The 14,562-nt window shown below is 56.9% G+C and overlaps 3 protein-coding genes across 3 annotated transcripts; 2 read left to right on the forward strand and 1 right to left on the reverse strand.

Annotated features, from left to right (window-relative positions):
• The first annotated feature begins 909 nt into the window (after positions 1-909).
• KVR01_012401 (uncharacterized protein) lies at positions 910-2,925 on the forward strand. The gene is made up of 2 exons (XM_044786022.1): positions 910-1,752; positions 1,828-2,925. The coding sequence occupies exons 1-2, from the start codon at positions 942-944 to the stop codon at positions 2,439-2,441; spliced, it is 1,425 nt and encodes a 474-aa protein (XP_044638589.1). The 5' UTR covers positions 910-941; the 3' UTR covers positions 2,442-2,925.
• A 2,629-nt stretch (positions 2,926-5,554) lies between these two features.
• KVR01_012398 (uncharacterized protein) lies at positions 5,555-9,482 on the reverse strand. The gene is made up of 4 exons (XM_044783764.1): positions 7,727-9,482; positions 7,577-7,674; positions 6,049-7,518; positions 5,555-5,994 (listed from the first exon to the last, which is right to left on the reverse strand). The coding sequence occupies exons 1-4, from the start codon at positions 9,095-9,097 to the stop codon at positions 5,847-5,849; spliced, it is 3,087 nt and encodes a 1,028-aa protein (XP_044638586.1). The 5' UTR covers positions 9,098-9,482; the 3' UTR covers positions 5,555-5,846.
• A 109-nt stretch (positions 9,483-9,591) lies between these two features.
• On the forward strand, positions 9,592-14,414 carry KVR01_012421 (cleavage polyadenylation factor subunit CFT2). The gene is made up of 2 exons (XM_044786855.1): positions 9,592-10,106; positions 10,189-14,414. Exons 1-2 carry the CDS (start codon positions 9,961-9,963, stop codon positions 12,968-12,970), a joined length of 2,928 nt encoding a protein of 975 aa, XP_044638609.1. The 5' UTR covers positions 9,592-9,960; the 3' UTR covers positions 12,971-14,414.
• The last annotated feature ends 148 nt before the right edge of the window (positions 14,415-14,562 follow it).

Genomic DNA, 14,562 nt, shown 5'->3' on the forward strand with positions numbered 1-14,562 from the left:
AGCTGCCGGGACCGTTGGATGCGACTGCCACAGACTGCGGGCAAGGCCTCGTCGTTTGACACTCGGCCTGCAGCGGCTCTACTGCAATGTGTTACTGTGGGACGTTCCAGGCTGTCGGAATCAAGCTCTGGCCTTGGCTCACAAACAGAGGGCAACAAACTTCCTCTCTTGGCCTCTTGGGTGCCCAGGTTTCTCTCAAGGTATGGCCTTGTGGACCTTGTCTTCTTGCTTTCCGTGTCGAGGGCTGCTAAGCGGTGAGGCACTAGCAACTACCAACAGAAAAATCACAGACCATTTCCTCGCTTTTTGTTTTTCAGGTCAGGATCCGAACCAAGAAACCGTTGTGTGGCTCGTCACTAAACCACATCAGTCTTGCGAGGCGCCCCTTCATGCTATAGCCCAGAGCCGCCGCTCACTCGGCCGCCAGGCCTGTCCCGTTTCCTATTGTTTCATAGCATCGTTGACCTGCAGAGAGGCAAGGCAGGAGGCGTATGGGCGCTAGGGAACAGGTCACAAAGCAACCAAATCCAGATCTGGTGTAACAGACGGCAGATTGCAGTAGCAGGTTGCGGACGGCCGCCTGCAACCTTCATATCGCTCTCTGAACCCGCCAACCATGAATTTGGATCAGGTGGTCCTACACCAATCGGCTGCCTTCTTGTTCCCACCATAGCGAGCGCCGTACGAGATAGGCAGCCCGGGCCAGAGAGCCAGTGTATAAACAAATCTCAACAACTCCCCTCGTGGCTCGTCACAAGTCCTGGCCCTCCCATTGAATGTTCAAGACATGAGTGGATATGTTCAAGCACTCTGGTTACACCGCCGCCTTGGACAGTCTTTGATTTTTCGCTTGGGATGGTCCGTACTTGCCCGTTCCATGCCCACTGCTGCCGAAAATCGAAGACATATCTGCAACCACACCCGCCCGCGGTTTGTATCTGATGCCCAAGCTGTCTGAAGCTGTTCAGTTATATAATGGGCTGACCCAAATCGTCCCCCGGTGCTATTCCCCCAATCTGGCCCTCCAACACCAACGGACACTCCTTTTTTTCTTCTCATTCAGTTGCTTTGCCCCCCTTCTCCCGCAGTTCACACAGTCCACACTGCCTGCGGCTGACCAGTCTTGTCACACTGGCTCGTTTTCCCTCTCTCTTCAGGTCGCTGCTCGCCGCTGCCGGTCTTTGCGAAGGAGACGACACTTGACAAAATGCCGCCTGGTAGCTCATCCAGATCATCCAAGCCGAAACCTTCGGAGGTGGCAGCTCAGACCAAGAGAAGCACCATCCCTTACATCCGCAAGAACTACGCCAACACATGGCCGCTGTACTCCTACCTCTTTTCAAATCCACTCAGTTTCACACCAGATCAATTTCCTCAGCGGCCAATGGGTCTTGCAAACCCGACCTTTTGTGCGTCTACACAACCGGGGCCCCGGCTTTTTGGGTACACGTCGTACCTGGTTGTACCGCATGGTCTCACTAACACGCATCGTAGGGGTCCACACGGATGATCCCGTGGATCTGGCCACGAACTGGTCAGCGCGGAACAACAACACAAGGGTGGCGTTCATCTGCGCCGCCAACGAGAAAAGGCCCGGCGGGGACTGGGAGACGGGCGTCGTTGGCTACGAGGAGCGCCTGTGCCGGAGGAGCACGCTATCCGCCACGATCGCGACGCCGGGCCCGGCGTCATACGTGTCTGGGGGCCACTATCCTCTACCCTGGGCGGGAGGCATCTACTCTGACAGAGTTGGTAAGTCAAGAGCCCTTGCTCCGAAGAAATTCGTGGGACACTCTCATCTAACGGGTGCTGTTGTGAATGGGGTAGTCGTCTTCCGCGGCCCGCATGATAGGTACGAGGAGCGCAAACTGGAGGACTGGCGGGCGCTCCCCGTGGTCTCGGTAACGCCCATGTGCCGCCCCAAGCTCAAGGAGGGTGGGACCAAGTACTCGTTCGATGACGAGCGCGAGATGGCCAAGAACAAGCTGCGGGCGGCCCTTAGCATCTGCGCCTACAACGACATACGCAACGTCGTCATCGGCGACTTTGGCCTGGGCAACTGGTATCGCAACCCGCCGCAAGAGATGGCCGAGCTATGGCGCGAGGTCTTCCTATGGGACACGAACCTCAGGGGCAGGATCGAGAACGTCGCCTTCGTGTTCGAGGACCCGTCTCAGAGCACAATGCGCCTCATCCTCGAGGAAGCGGCCAAGAAGAACAGGGGCGGCAGCGGCAGCAGCAGTGGTACTGGTGGCTCGGGCGGCGGCGGCGGCGGCAGCAGCAGCTCAAGCAAGGGGAAAGGAAAGTCGTCCGGCTCGTCTTCGATCCCAGTCTGCCCGACGGACATGGCCGTCTTCGAACGCGTCTTCAACCCAGCCGAGATCCAGAGAGTCACACAGCAGCCCGACGGAAGAATGGGACTGGGTAACCTTGTGTGTTAGACCATTACCTACTCTTAGGCAAAACATGAGCAAATGGAGACAGCAGGGAGGTAGTCGGCCGGAGGCTGCTTGTGGCTTACTTTGGCCGGTCCAGTCATGGGACTTTGACGGAGGATGGCGTCTATCTTGGATTGTGCTGGAGGTCTGGTTCTCTTGGTAAAAGGAAGCTTCGTTTCTCGTCTTGATACTCGATTCCTGGGATTCTCAAAAAACAAAAAAGATTTGCTCCGGCTGGTGGCTGGCCGGCCGGCCGTCTGAGGTCACTTTACTCTATTACTTTTACACAATAATTTCCAAATTAGAGGTGTTTCCTTTTCCCTCCATCCCCAACCGCGATGTCGATCCGGGCTGTCTCTCCGGTGTCCGGCCCAGGACCTCCCTGGACGCTTCACCGCCTACGTCAGCATCTTGCCCAACCCCATGCTCCCAGGGCTGCAGCAATGGCGCAGGGCGTATGCAAGATCTGTGATCTGCGAGTCTCAGGACATCTTATGTGTGTGTCTGTGTGTGGTGGTGGTCTAAGGAATGCGGAACGACGTCGTACCCGAAGCGCCCCAGCCTCGACAGCTCATGCGGTGTACCCAAGGAGGCTGAATCGTCTGAGACGGATATAGCTCATGTGACCTCGCCTAATTGGTGTCGATTTTCAAAGGCCCACACTTTTCTGTCTGAGTCTCGCACTGCTGTCGCGGAAAGGGGCGCTGTCTCTGCTGACACGAGTGGTTGGTTGACTTAATCAATTGTCTGTCACGTCCCAACGGATATGGAAAAATATCATGGCAGCATGGCCGGGATCAGACAATAAAAATCCAGTGCTGCATATCATCCGCAACGTCTCTCCCAAAATAATGATACAAAAAGCAAATGCGCGTCACTAGTCGCCGGGCGAAGAAGGAAACCCCCACGCCTCAACATCGCCGGGCGGTGGCATGGCGTTGCTTTTCCCTAGAGCGGGGCGCATGTAATAATGGTGTGAATATCAGGAAAAGCTTTACCGAGGCCGATCAATAGACACGAAATGGAGATGAGGCAGAGAGTCCAGACCTTTCTCAGACGAAGCACATTTTATTGACGGCCTCGAGCATCAAGTACCCGCTTGCTGTACGCCCCCCTGCACTGAGACATTGATCTGGTAGAATCGGAATCATGCGAGTCACAGCCCGATGTTCATTTAAAATGGCATACGTGACTAGTTTGGCTCTTCAATGAACCAGCGCAAGTGAGCTTAAATCCAGGTCCTCTTCTTGAACCACCTAGGTATAGAGAAAGAGTTCCATTTAGGGAGCCTCTCCTATGTCCTGCAAGCCCACATTTTCTCTGTCAGTCGAGTTCCCAGAGCCTATGCCAGGTGATAGAACCAGTTGACCAGACCTGACCCAGATCACGACACATTGGGGAGACGACTCCCAAAGCGGTGTGAAGGCATGAAAATGGTACTCGACTGTCTCAGATTGCCGAGACGTCACTCGGGCCACAGATCCACATTCCCATAAGCACGAATGGCATCTAGGTGTTGTGTCTGTAAGCGACATGAGAACATTTGTGTCCAACCCACGGAGGCGAGGGTCGGGCAAAGGGGTTTCTCACCTCTACAGGTAACAAGACTGGATATCATTCCTCACGACAGCCCGGTGAGGCATATACAGACATTCCTCATGTCAGTGCAATAGTGTTGTGCTGGCCTGGCAGCCTGGCCGGCTGGCTCTAGTGTGGTGGGAAAAGTGCCGAACATTAGAGTGTGGCTTGCCTTGACATAATTCTCCAGCGCTACGACAGGGAAACACGTCAAGACGAGACACGACACGACACCACCCCTCGACCGCTTCGTGTGCCCCCTCCCCCCCTCACAAAAGACACAGAACGAAAAGAAAAAGGAAAGGGGATCCTCGGTGGTTCTAGCGGAACGTCACGCAAGAATGAGATCGAGTCGCACCGATCGTGCATGTCAGGTCGCACGACGGGCAGGTCCTACGGCCTGAAGAGGGCTAAGCGACACATGCATCAAGCCTCAATGCATTCCTGAGCCAGGCAGGGCCTCGTTAGGAGCTAGGAAGCATACGCACACGCTCCTTATACGTGTGTGTGCGTGTAAGTGTGTGTGCGCGCGAGAGAGACGGAGAGAGACACGTGAGAATAAGAGGGAGGGGCGGTGAGAGTTGAGGATGGGAGAGAGGACAAGTCTACATGACGGTACAGAGACCACCGGATTGGACTGACCTTGAGAGCAGAGCCACAAAAGAATACTGGGCATCGAGCAATACACTGTGCAAGCCTGGATGCCGTTGCCGTGCAACGTAGCAGCTCAACGTCGACAAGAGGGTGGGGGACAGACACTCACTCGGAGATTAAGACATTCAAAAGAAAACGCCAGAGGCCGGAACAACCACAGCATCCAACGGTCGCCTAATGCATGGTAATGTATGACAGGGCGAGACGCAGATGGACAATGCAAGACGGGACGCCCTCGTCACCACGCCAGCAAAACCTCTCTCATCCTGGCCCTTACCCGACGTGGGCGCCCATTCAGCATCCGACTGACTTGTATTATTGTTGAATTTTCTTTTCTCACCCTCTGCCTGGTTTTGTCTCCTGCAGGAGCAATACGCACGTAGGGGACGGGTACTCTGAGCGATCCATCGATCTCGGCAGCCCGCATCACGACGGGGGCACGTCATGTACCAATATGTACATATATTGTATGCATGTATGTGCCGTATCAGACCATCATTTCCCATCCCGCTTCCCTTTTTGTACGAAGCACTTACTTTTTTGGGAAGCCGATTCTTCTCTCTGGTCTCCCCTCTCTGCCGATCGGGAAAACGACTCGCTCGTCCACGCAGGCACCGCCCGGAACGACCTCGGGAGCCCTCAATCATTTGTCTCGTCTCACTTTTGCCTGGCCGGTCGGCTCGCATCTCCCTCATCACCAGAGAAGAACAACTTGCGTCAATGTCCGGCCCCTGCAGGCTGTGGGGTGACTGCTGCGTTAGGCAGACGCTGTTCTTCTCGAGCGCGACAGTCAGAATGTTGCAGCCCTCTCAGATAGGCAATGGCTATGCTCTATCAACATGCATCATTGAATGCGAGGCGGAGGTCCCAAGCAGGGACCGGGCTGAGACAGATCTTGCAATATTTGGATTTGGATCTTCATACTGCCAGTTGCACCATGCGACAACATATACTTCCAATTGAACATTACCATCGCTTTGCATAATCTTGGCCCTACGGGCTCAACTCCAAGTGCGGGAAAAAAAAACCATTCCATATGTTCAGCGCCTCTCTCTCCCATGCAAAGACTCTGCCTACCGGCAACTGCCGTCCCCGGCTTCTGGGTCCCGACACGCGACGGCGGCTCCTCGACGCGGCAACTCCCTGGCTCCTTGCACCGTGTGTTTTTTAAGTGGTCTACCAGTAGGCAGGCCTCAGACCGGCAAAGGTGCCCAGGGCCGAGTTCTCCGACTCGACCTCCTTCTTTCGCTGGCCCGCGAGCTCGAGCTGCACCATGCGGTGTATGTTGACTAGCCAGTCCACATATGACTGCGCCTCGTTATTCCTGATCGTCATGTTAGCTTGTGGTCCCTCGTTCTGATCGTGTCTTGCTACGTACCTGTCCTCCACAAGCCCGCGCGCCCACTCGTACTCGGCGCCATCAATGCCTTGCCTTGCAAGCTGGACAGTGAAGCCCTTGGAACCCCTGAGCGTCTTCCAGAACTCGATAATATTCCGCACCTGCGCGCTGAGGAGCGTCTCCAGTACAGGAAGCTCGCTCGTGTACGCGTCCAGGCTTTGCAGCGTCGTCTTGTCCTCGCCGAAGAGGTCCTGGATAAGATTCGGCGAAGTCTGCGCATGGAACCACAGGATGCATTGCTGGCCATTGTCCATCAGGTACACACCGCCTGGTTCGACTTTGCTGAAGGTGTTGCGCATCGTGGGCGGCAGCTTGAGCTGGCCCGTTGCAGGGTCCGCGAAGCCCTCAGTCTCCTGGAGATTGTGCAAGGCTATCATGCGCGGGTAGAGGTACAGACTCATCTCTAGGCAGCCCATCCCCCGGATCATTCGCATCTCGTGGACGCGTCTGTCCGAGGTCTCATTGCCACCCTTGAAGGCCCTGCACTTGATCATGCTAAGCATGTACATGCAGAGCTCCTTGAGCTTGTCTGGCATGACGAGCTGTGCTGGTGGGTACGACTGCGAAACGAAATGCTTTCTGTAGCCCGCCATCACGTCGATGGTCTTCTCCTGCAGGACGAGCCTGATGTCCTTCAATGAGGCTGACGTGCTCGCAAGTTTTGTCGCGGCTTCCTTGGCGATGATGGAGACAACGGCATCTTGGTCTACAAACTTGATGCTCTCCTTGGCATTGTCACTCACGCTGGCCACAATGTTGCAGCAGCGCACCCGGCGCTCGCCGTTTGCGGTGGTGTACAGCAGCGCGGACTGGAAATGGGCATCCAGCTTCGAGTCGAGCTTGCCGTCGTGGCTGAAAGTGACACCGATTGCCCTGTCCGCATCGATGCTTCCAATCTCGAGATCAGCCCCGAACGTATGTTGGATGAAGTTGCCGTGGTACCCAGAGACTTGCAAGCCATTGGAGCACCTAACTTTCATGAGTGCTTCGTAACCCGTCTCCCGAGTGACTGCATGCTTCACCTCGAGGGATAGCTTGGCATTGTCTCTTCCGTTCACGAAGTTCGGGTAGTAGAAGGTTTCGCCGCCGGTGATGGCAGAGACGTAGCCGATTGTGGCAATGTCCAGATAGCCACCAGTGGGTGCAGCAAGGAAGAAATCGGATCCGACCCCAGCGGCAGCCATCCTCTCGGCCAGCTTCCTCCAGCCGGGGTGCTCGGTTGTGAACAGCTTTTTGTCTATCTCACCACCCGGGTGCTTGCCATCGTCCCTCATGAAGAGGCGGCCGGGACCCCATGTTGGCAAGGCCGATAGGGAACAGATGATCTTGCCTCCTGTCTTCTCGAGAGCAGACACAGCAGAGTTCAGGGTGGAAAGCAGGGCGGGTTCTGGGTTCTTGATCGCGGAGAACATCTGTGGTAATCTTGTAAGCAGAGACGAGATGACGGCCCTATTCTATCGTCAGCGCTTCTTTCTCGAGTGAGGAAATGTCAGGAGGCGGTCCTTACTTTGACTCCACGGGATCGACAAACAGCCCATCACTCAGGGGTACGAAAGGATCCTCGATGTCGGGCATGATCATCATCTGAGCTTGCTCCAATGCGGCCTGAAATTATTAGTCAGCTTCAGGAACAGACAGTACGGCCTCAGTTACTTACACTGCAGTTGTAGAAATGCACCTCCTTGTCATAAGTAACAAAGCCAACCCGCGAGTTGGGCGGTAGTCTCCTTTTTGGCTCTCCGCTCTCATCCTTCTCCTCGGCTTCATCCACACCATACAGAGTGGCCAGAATGCCGTCACAGAACGCCTCGAGGTAGCCCTTGTTATAGGCCTCCTGGGTGACATCGATGACGAATAGCCATCGCAAGCCCACGGGCTCCCTGTTATAGTACTCCTTGGGGCAGACAAACTCGACGGTACCACGGCACAGCTCCGGCCGCTGGTCCCGGTCGACGCGAATGCCTTGGGGTGAAGTTGCGCAGAAATATTCTGGAGGGGTATCATTGGGATATGTGCAAAGGTTGCAAACAAACTTGTTGCCACCCGAACGGAACATCATAAAAGGGTTGATGTATGCGCGACACCTCCTGCAGCGGGGCGGGCCAATGTCGCCAAAGTCTAGAACGGGCACCCCGGCCTCGCCTGCCTGAGCCCGGGCCAGTGGCTGAAGCATGAGGCCTAGAGGTAGCCCGGTCGTGTGTAGCGCCTCGGAGGTGGCGGGGATGTTGTTCATGGTTAGGCGGGCGAACTTGGGCGAGGAGTTGCCCTGGTCAAAGGCGACGAAGGAGACAGAAGCAGGAGGCGGGACATGCTTCTCGAAGGTAGGGTATATGTTGGTCAGATAGTGCTGTTGCGCAGCGTCTCGGGCGGCGGGCACGCTGGGAAGCTCGTCCTGGGAGACCTTGTTCTGCCCTCCGGCCGCGACAGCGGCCTCGGCAGACCCATTCCTCGCGCCGAAGTCCGCTGGGGAGGCAGCGCCACCGGGTGTGTACGGGGAATGGGGAGCCGGGAAGGCGCCCTGGTTCGGCTGGGGCGAGAAGCCTGGCTGGCCCACGAAGCCGGTGGTTCCTGAGGGGTCGGCGTTCAGGAAAGCCGTGGCAGGTGTGCCTGCTGGGGGGATGCCGTTGAAGGCCTGAGACGAGCCGGTGGATTCGACCTGGTGGTATGCGTGCCTGTCCTTCTTCTTCCGTTTTCCCGTGCCAACCTGATGTCCCTCGGCCCCAAGCGACATGCCTGCCATCTGCGCTGTGATATCATTTGGGTCTGCCTGGGGCTGGCCTTGGAAGTATCCCTGGGTCGGCTGTGGCGAGGGGCCGCCAGGTTGCATCTGCGAAGGGGTGCCATAGTATTGTTGTCCCTGAGGAGTACCTTGCTGCTGCTGCTGCTGCTGCTGCTGCTCGTATGGGTTGGGAGCAACGGGCGGTTGGAACTGGTTTGGTGCGGGCTGGTTCGACTGGTTGTACTGGTTGTTTGGGTCATTGGGATCTTGCTGGCCCATGCCAAGAGAATGGTACATGGCGTGGTCCATCTTGACCGTCTGCACGAGAGGACTGCTCGCGCGGGTGTGTGGAGGGCAAGTCGGCAAGGTCAGGCGTGGGTGCCGTGGGACAGCGTGGTCGTGGGTGATGATGGCCGAGGCCCGTCTAGGATGCTGGTGTTTGCGCCAAGGGAGTGGGAGGGAAGAGTGTGAGGCGAGTTGCGAACAGGCTCATTGGCTTTGCACAAAGACCAGCCTGGCCATGGGTGAGGATCAGATGTGTGTGTTCACAGACGTGAATGTATTTCAAAAGAGAGTGTCTCCAATGGACCAGGGTGATTGGGTATTGAGAAATAGGTACGGGAATTGGGAGGACGCCCTTGCCCGCATCGTCGCTACACACCAGATGGTCAAGCTCAAGGTGGCCTTTCCAAAAAGTGACACCAGGAACACTAGACAGGGATCCATGCTCAATCCCCAGCTGCCTAGGTACCTAGATACCCCGATGCCCCCCCTGGTAGCCCAAACATTTGAACTGCCTGCCGGTCGGGACCACCCCTCGTGTTGATCACTTTCTGGCAGTCTGGGGAGCACTGCACGTCAATTGGAGTCAGGTCTCTGCAGTCAGGGATTCAGGGATTCTCGTCCTTTGTGTCTCAGCACGCATCGGACAGCCAGCTCCAAATCTTCCCTGCACACACTCCCTGAACAACACTCTTCGACAAACACTCTCCGACACTCTTCGGTCCTTACCAAGCCCATCAGGCCTGGCTAGCAGAGTCAGGTTCATTTGATCTGATCGCCGTTTTCCCGCCACGGGTCCCAACGGCCCGCATCTCCCTATCGCGATCCAAAGCAACAGAAGATTGTAGGAGAAGATGCGCATGTCGACATAGTACCTGACCAGGGCGACCATGTTCACCTTCTGCCCCCTCCAGGGGGCTCTCTCAGAGTCCACCACCTCCCAGTCGTTGCTGGAGCTGGACGGAGGTGTCAAGGTCCTCATCGACGTCGGCTGGGACGAGTCCTTCGACGTCGAGAAGCTCAAGGAGCTCGAGAAGTATGCCGGAGCTCCCCTCCTCCACGGGCGCAATCCCTCCCGCTGCCCGCGCTTGTCGTCGCTAATCAGGAAATGGGCACAGGCAAGTCCCTACGCTATCCTTGATCCTCCTTACACACGCGACGGTCTCCCACCTTGCGGCCTTTGCCCATTGCTGCAAGAACTTTCCACTGTTCACACGGATCCCCGTCTATGCCACCAGGCCAGTCATCGATCTCGGGAGAACACTGCTGCAGGACTTGTACGCATCAACTCCAGCAGCCGCCACGACTATCAACCATGGCTCCCTTGCCGAGACCTCGTATGCCTACACCCAGCCAGCGTCTCCCAACGACAACTTCCTGCGCCAGGCCCCAACCTCTGAAGAGATTGCCCGTTACTTCTCCCTCGTCCAGCCCCTGAAATACTCGCAACCCCACCAGCCCCTTCCGTCTCCCTTCTCGCCCCCGCTCAACGGCCTGACCATTACCGCCTACAACTCTGGACACACGCTTGGTGGCACTATATGGCACATTCAGCATGGATTGGAGTCGATTGTCTATGCTGTCGACTGGAACCAGGCGCGAGAGAACGTGTTTGCGGGCGCGGCGTGGCTAGGAGGCGGGCACGGAGGAGCCGAGGTCATCGAGCAGCTGCGCAAGCCCACCGCGCTTGTATGCAGTAGCAGAACACCAACATCACTGGCTCGCACAAAACGAGACGAGCAACTGCTTGATAACATCCGCGCATGCGTTGCCAAAGGCGGCACGGTCCTGATCCCGGTCGACTCCAGCGCCAGAGTTCTTGAATTGTCGTACCTCATGGAACACGCGTGGCGTGAGGAAGCGACCAAGGGGAAGGATGTCACGGGCAGCCTTAGTGGCGCCCATCTATATCTTGCAGCCAGGAACATCAGCAGCACCCTGCGCCATGCTAGGAGCATGTTCGAGTGGATGGATGAGAGCATCGTGCGCGAGTTCGAGGCCGTCGCTGACGGCTCCAAAAACGTCAATGGTGACGGAAACAAGGGTAAAAGCTCGGGCCCATTCGATTTTAAGCACCTGAAACTGCTGGAGCGGAAGACACAGGTCGAGCGTCTTCTTCGCAGGTCGACCGAGGAGGGTTGGACACGGGGCATGGTTGTTCTCGCGAGCGACCGGAGCATGGAATGGGGCTTCTCGAAAGATGTCCTCAGATCCATTGCCCGGGACCCGAAGAACCTTGTTGTTCTTACCGAGAAACCAAACCTCGGCCTACTGGACACGCCGTCGATATCCAGGACTCTGTGGGAGTGGTGGAAAGAGCGTCGGGATGGTGTCGCGGCGGAACAGCTGAGCAGCGGGGAGACTGCTGAGCAGGTTTACGGGGGAGGGAGGGAGCTAGAGATCACCGAGGCACAACGGGTACCTCTCGAAGGCAACGATCTTACAATTTACCAGCAGTGGCTTGCTACACAGAGGCAATTACAGGCCACACTTCAGACCGGTGGAGTAACCGCCCTCGAGACAGTTGGGGATGGCGTTGACGATGCCTCATCCGAATCATCCACGGAATCAGAAGAATCAGAGACTGAACAGCAAGGCAGAGCTCTGAACGTGTCGACGACTATGGGACAAGCAAGCCGGAAGAAGGTGGTTTTGAAGGACGAAGACCTGGGTATCAACGTGCTGGTCAAGAAGACGGGCGTACATGACTACGATGTACGTGGGAAGCGAGGCAGGGAGCGAATATTCCCCATTCCCGTGCGAAGGAAACGGGCCGACGAGTTTGGCGATCTTATACGACCAGAAGACTTCCTCAAAGCAGAAGAGCGGGAGGACGACGGGCAGGAACAAGGAGCTGTGAAGAAGGAGGAAACCGAGGGCATTGGCAAGAAGCGAAAGTGGGACGACCTTGGCAAGAAGACCAACGCCAACAACAAGAGGCCACAGCCGAACAGAGCTGGATCTGACGACGTGCCTATGACCGCCCCTTCAGAGGGTTCGACAGCTGTGGACGAGGAGCTCGATGGCGGAGAAGAGGAAGAGGCGCCTAACCTGGGCCCATCAAAACTGGTCGTCACGAAAGAGATCATCCCTATCAATCTCCGCATCGCGTTCGTTGACTTCAGCGGCCTGCATGACAAGCGATCCCTCAGCATGCTTATCCCTCTGATTGAGCCACGGAAGCTCATCCTAGTGTCAGGCAGCGAGGAGGAGACGATGGCTCTCGCGGCCGACTGCAAAAAGCTCCTGGGCGCCGAGATCACCACCGCCGACAACGGCACAACGACGGCCGAGGTGCTGACGCCAGGGGTGGGCGTGCCGGTCGATGCCAGTGTAGACACGAATGCGTGGGTTGTCAAACTTGCCGAACCACTTGTCAAACGCCTCAAATGGCAAAACGTTCGTGGCCTGGGGATCGTCACCGTCACGGCGCGGCTACTGGGCGCGGAAGGCAACGCCGACACACACCCGCACCTGCCCGGGGCGGCAGAAGAAGAAGCGGCGCACAAGCGGCTCAAGACCGAGGGCGAGGCTGAAGCCGGAGAAGGGCCCGACGGGAAAGCATTGGTGCCGGCGGTGCCAGTGGTGCCGACTTTGGATGTGCTGCCAACAACAATGGCGTCGGCATCGCGGTCGGTGGCGCAGCCGCTACACGTCGGCGACTTGCGGCTCGCGGACTTGCGGCGGGCGATGCAGACGGCGGGCCACACGGCGGAGTTCCGGGGCGAGGGCACGCTGCTCATCGACGGGGCGGTCGCGGTGAGGAAGAGCGCGACGGGGCGTATCGAGGTGGAGAGCATCTGCGTGCCGGCAGCCGCCGGGGCACCGCAGCAGGGTGGCACGTTCTGGGCGGTTAAGAAGATGATCTACGACGGCCTGGCTGTGGTGGCCGGGGCATAGATACCCTAGGTAAAACGGTGCTTCTGACCGGGCAGTGGCTTGTTGGCAAGGATGACAACTCCGTTCCGGGCGACGGAGGGGTGGGAAGCAAGGGGTTTACAGGTTGTTGTTGTGTGACTATTCTGTATTCTGAGCGGGCTCGTGTGGGCATCGCAATGCCGGCTGGACGGTGGCGATGTACCTGGGATGCTCATCACCTTTCAACACCACAGGCATGCCTAGGGATTTGCAGCTCCAGAACGTGGCATTCACCAATGAAGCAAATGACCCATCCGTCATCTCATTTGAAAGAAGAGGGCCCGGGGCGGGGGGGGAAGGAAGAGGCAGCCCAGCACTTTCGATACGGCCGAACGGTAATTACCATCCAAGTCCTGACACCACAAAGCAATCTCACGCGCAACTCACTCTCTACTCCGCCTCAACTATTATTTCGTCGTGGAAATAAAGGCACGCGGCTCCGTGACCCGACCAGGGTAATTAAGCGTGACTAAAGATGTCCCTGTCAGGTTTGATCAACTGCCCATCTCGTTGGTGGCCTTGGCGGGGGCGGGTCCCCGGAGCCACGAGATTTGGGTTGTCTGGTTGTTGGGTTGTTGTCTCGTTGCTCCCCTTTTCCCTCTCTTTGATGAATTGTGGGGCTTCCACCCTCGCTGCCCACTGCTGGCACCCGTTGCGTGCGCCGCGCCGGGACTCGGGCTGGTGAGGCGGATGCGCTGCCAGGGTCTTGGGGGTCTTGCTTGCTTTGCCAACATGCTACATAGTATAATATGCTATGGTGCGTTCTTATGCGTGGTGCCCGTACATCAGGCGGGCGTCGATACTGTGGCAACAGTGTTTGTGTGTATACTCGTCTGTATTTGGTCGTTCAAAGGCATACTCCTCACAGGGGTCCCATATAGCCAGCCCATGAGTGGACTAATGACTGATCGACTGCGGGATTGAAGGGAAGGCAAAAGGAAAAGGAGTAGGAAGTGGAAAGGGTCACCCCCTTCCTGGGACATGGCTCGCTGTCATGTCGTTTCAAGTGCAGATCAAGGTCGTCTTTTTCTTCTTCTTCTTCTTCTTCTTCTTCTCTTTCTTTCTTTGTTTATGTAGTGAAGTTCAGGGTGAGAGGGCGAGGAGGGCTGGCAGATGGCTGGCTGGCTGGCTGGCTGGATGATCCGACGCTGTGACCTCATTCACGCCCGGTTTGACATGTGGCCTTCTGGTCTCAGGCCTCTCTCTCGGTTCCTCGCCTCTCACCTGCTTTCTCACCTGCTTATTATTACCGTTGGGAGATTGATTAGGGGTGGTGGTGGTGATCGTCGACAGGGGGGCCCGTATGTGGCACTACCCACTATTTATGTATGTACTCCGTACTGTACCCCGTACCTGGCAGCCCTAGCAGGGTGGCACTGGGGCAGGCTGGGCAGGCTGACAGTGACAGGTCTGCCTGCATGTTTTTGGCCCAGGTAGCAGCAGCTTATTATGCTTGTTGGTCGGGCAAGTCGGGGCAGAGACGAACGACCGGGTGTGGGTTGATTGGTGGTGATGTTTCTCTGGTCTTCCCTGACGCAGAACATTCATTCATCCATCCACTCCACCAACCTTGT

This window comes from Diaporthe batatas (assembly GCF_019321695.1).
Source record: "Diaporthe batatas strain CRI 302-4 chromosome Unknown Contig00019, whole genome shotgun sequence".
Lineage (NCBI taxonomy): Eukaryota > Fungi > Ascomycota > Sordariomycetes > Diaporthales > Diaporthaceae > Diaporthe > Diaporthe batatas.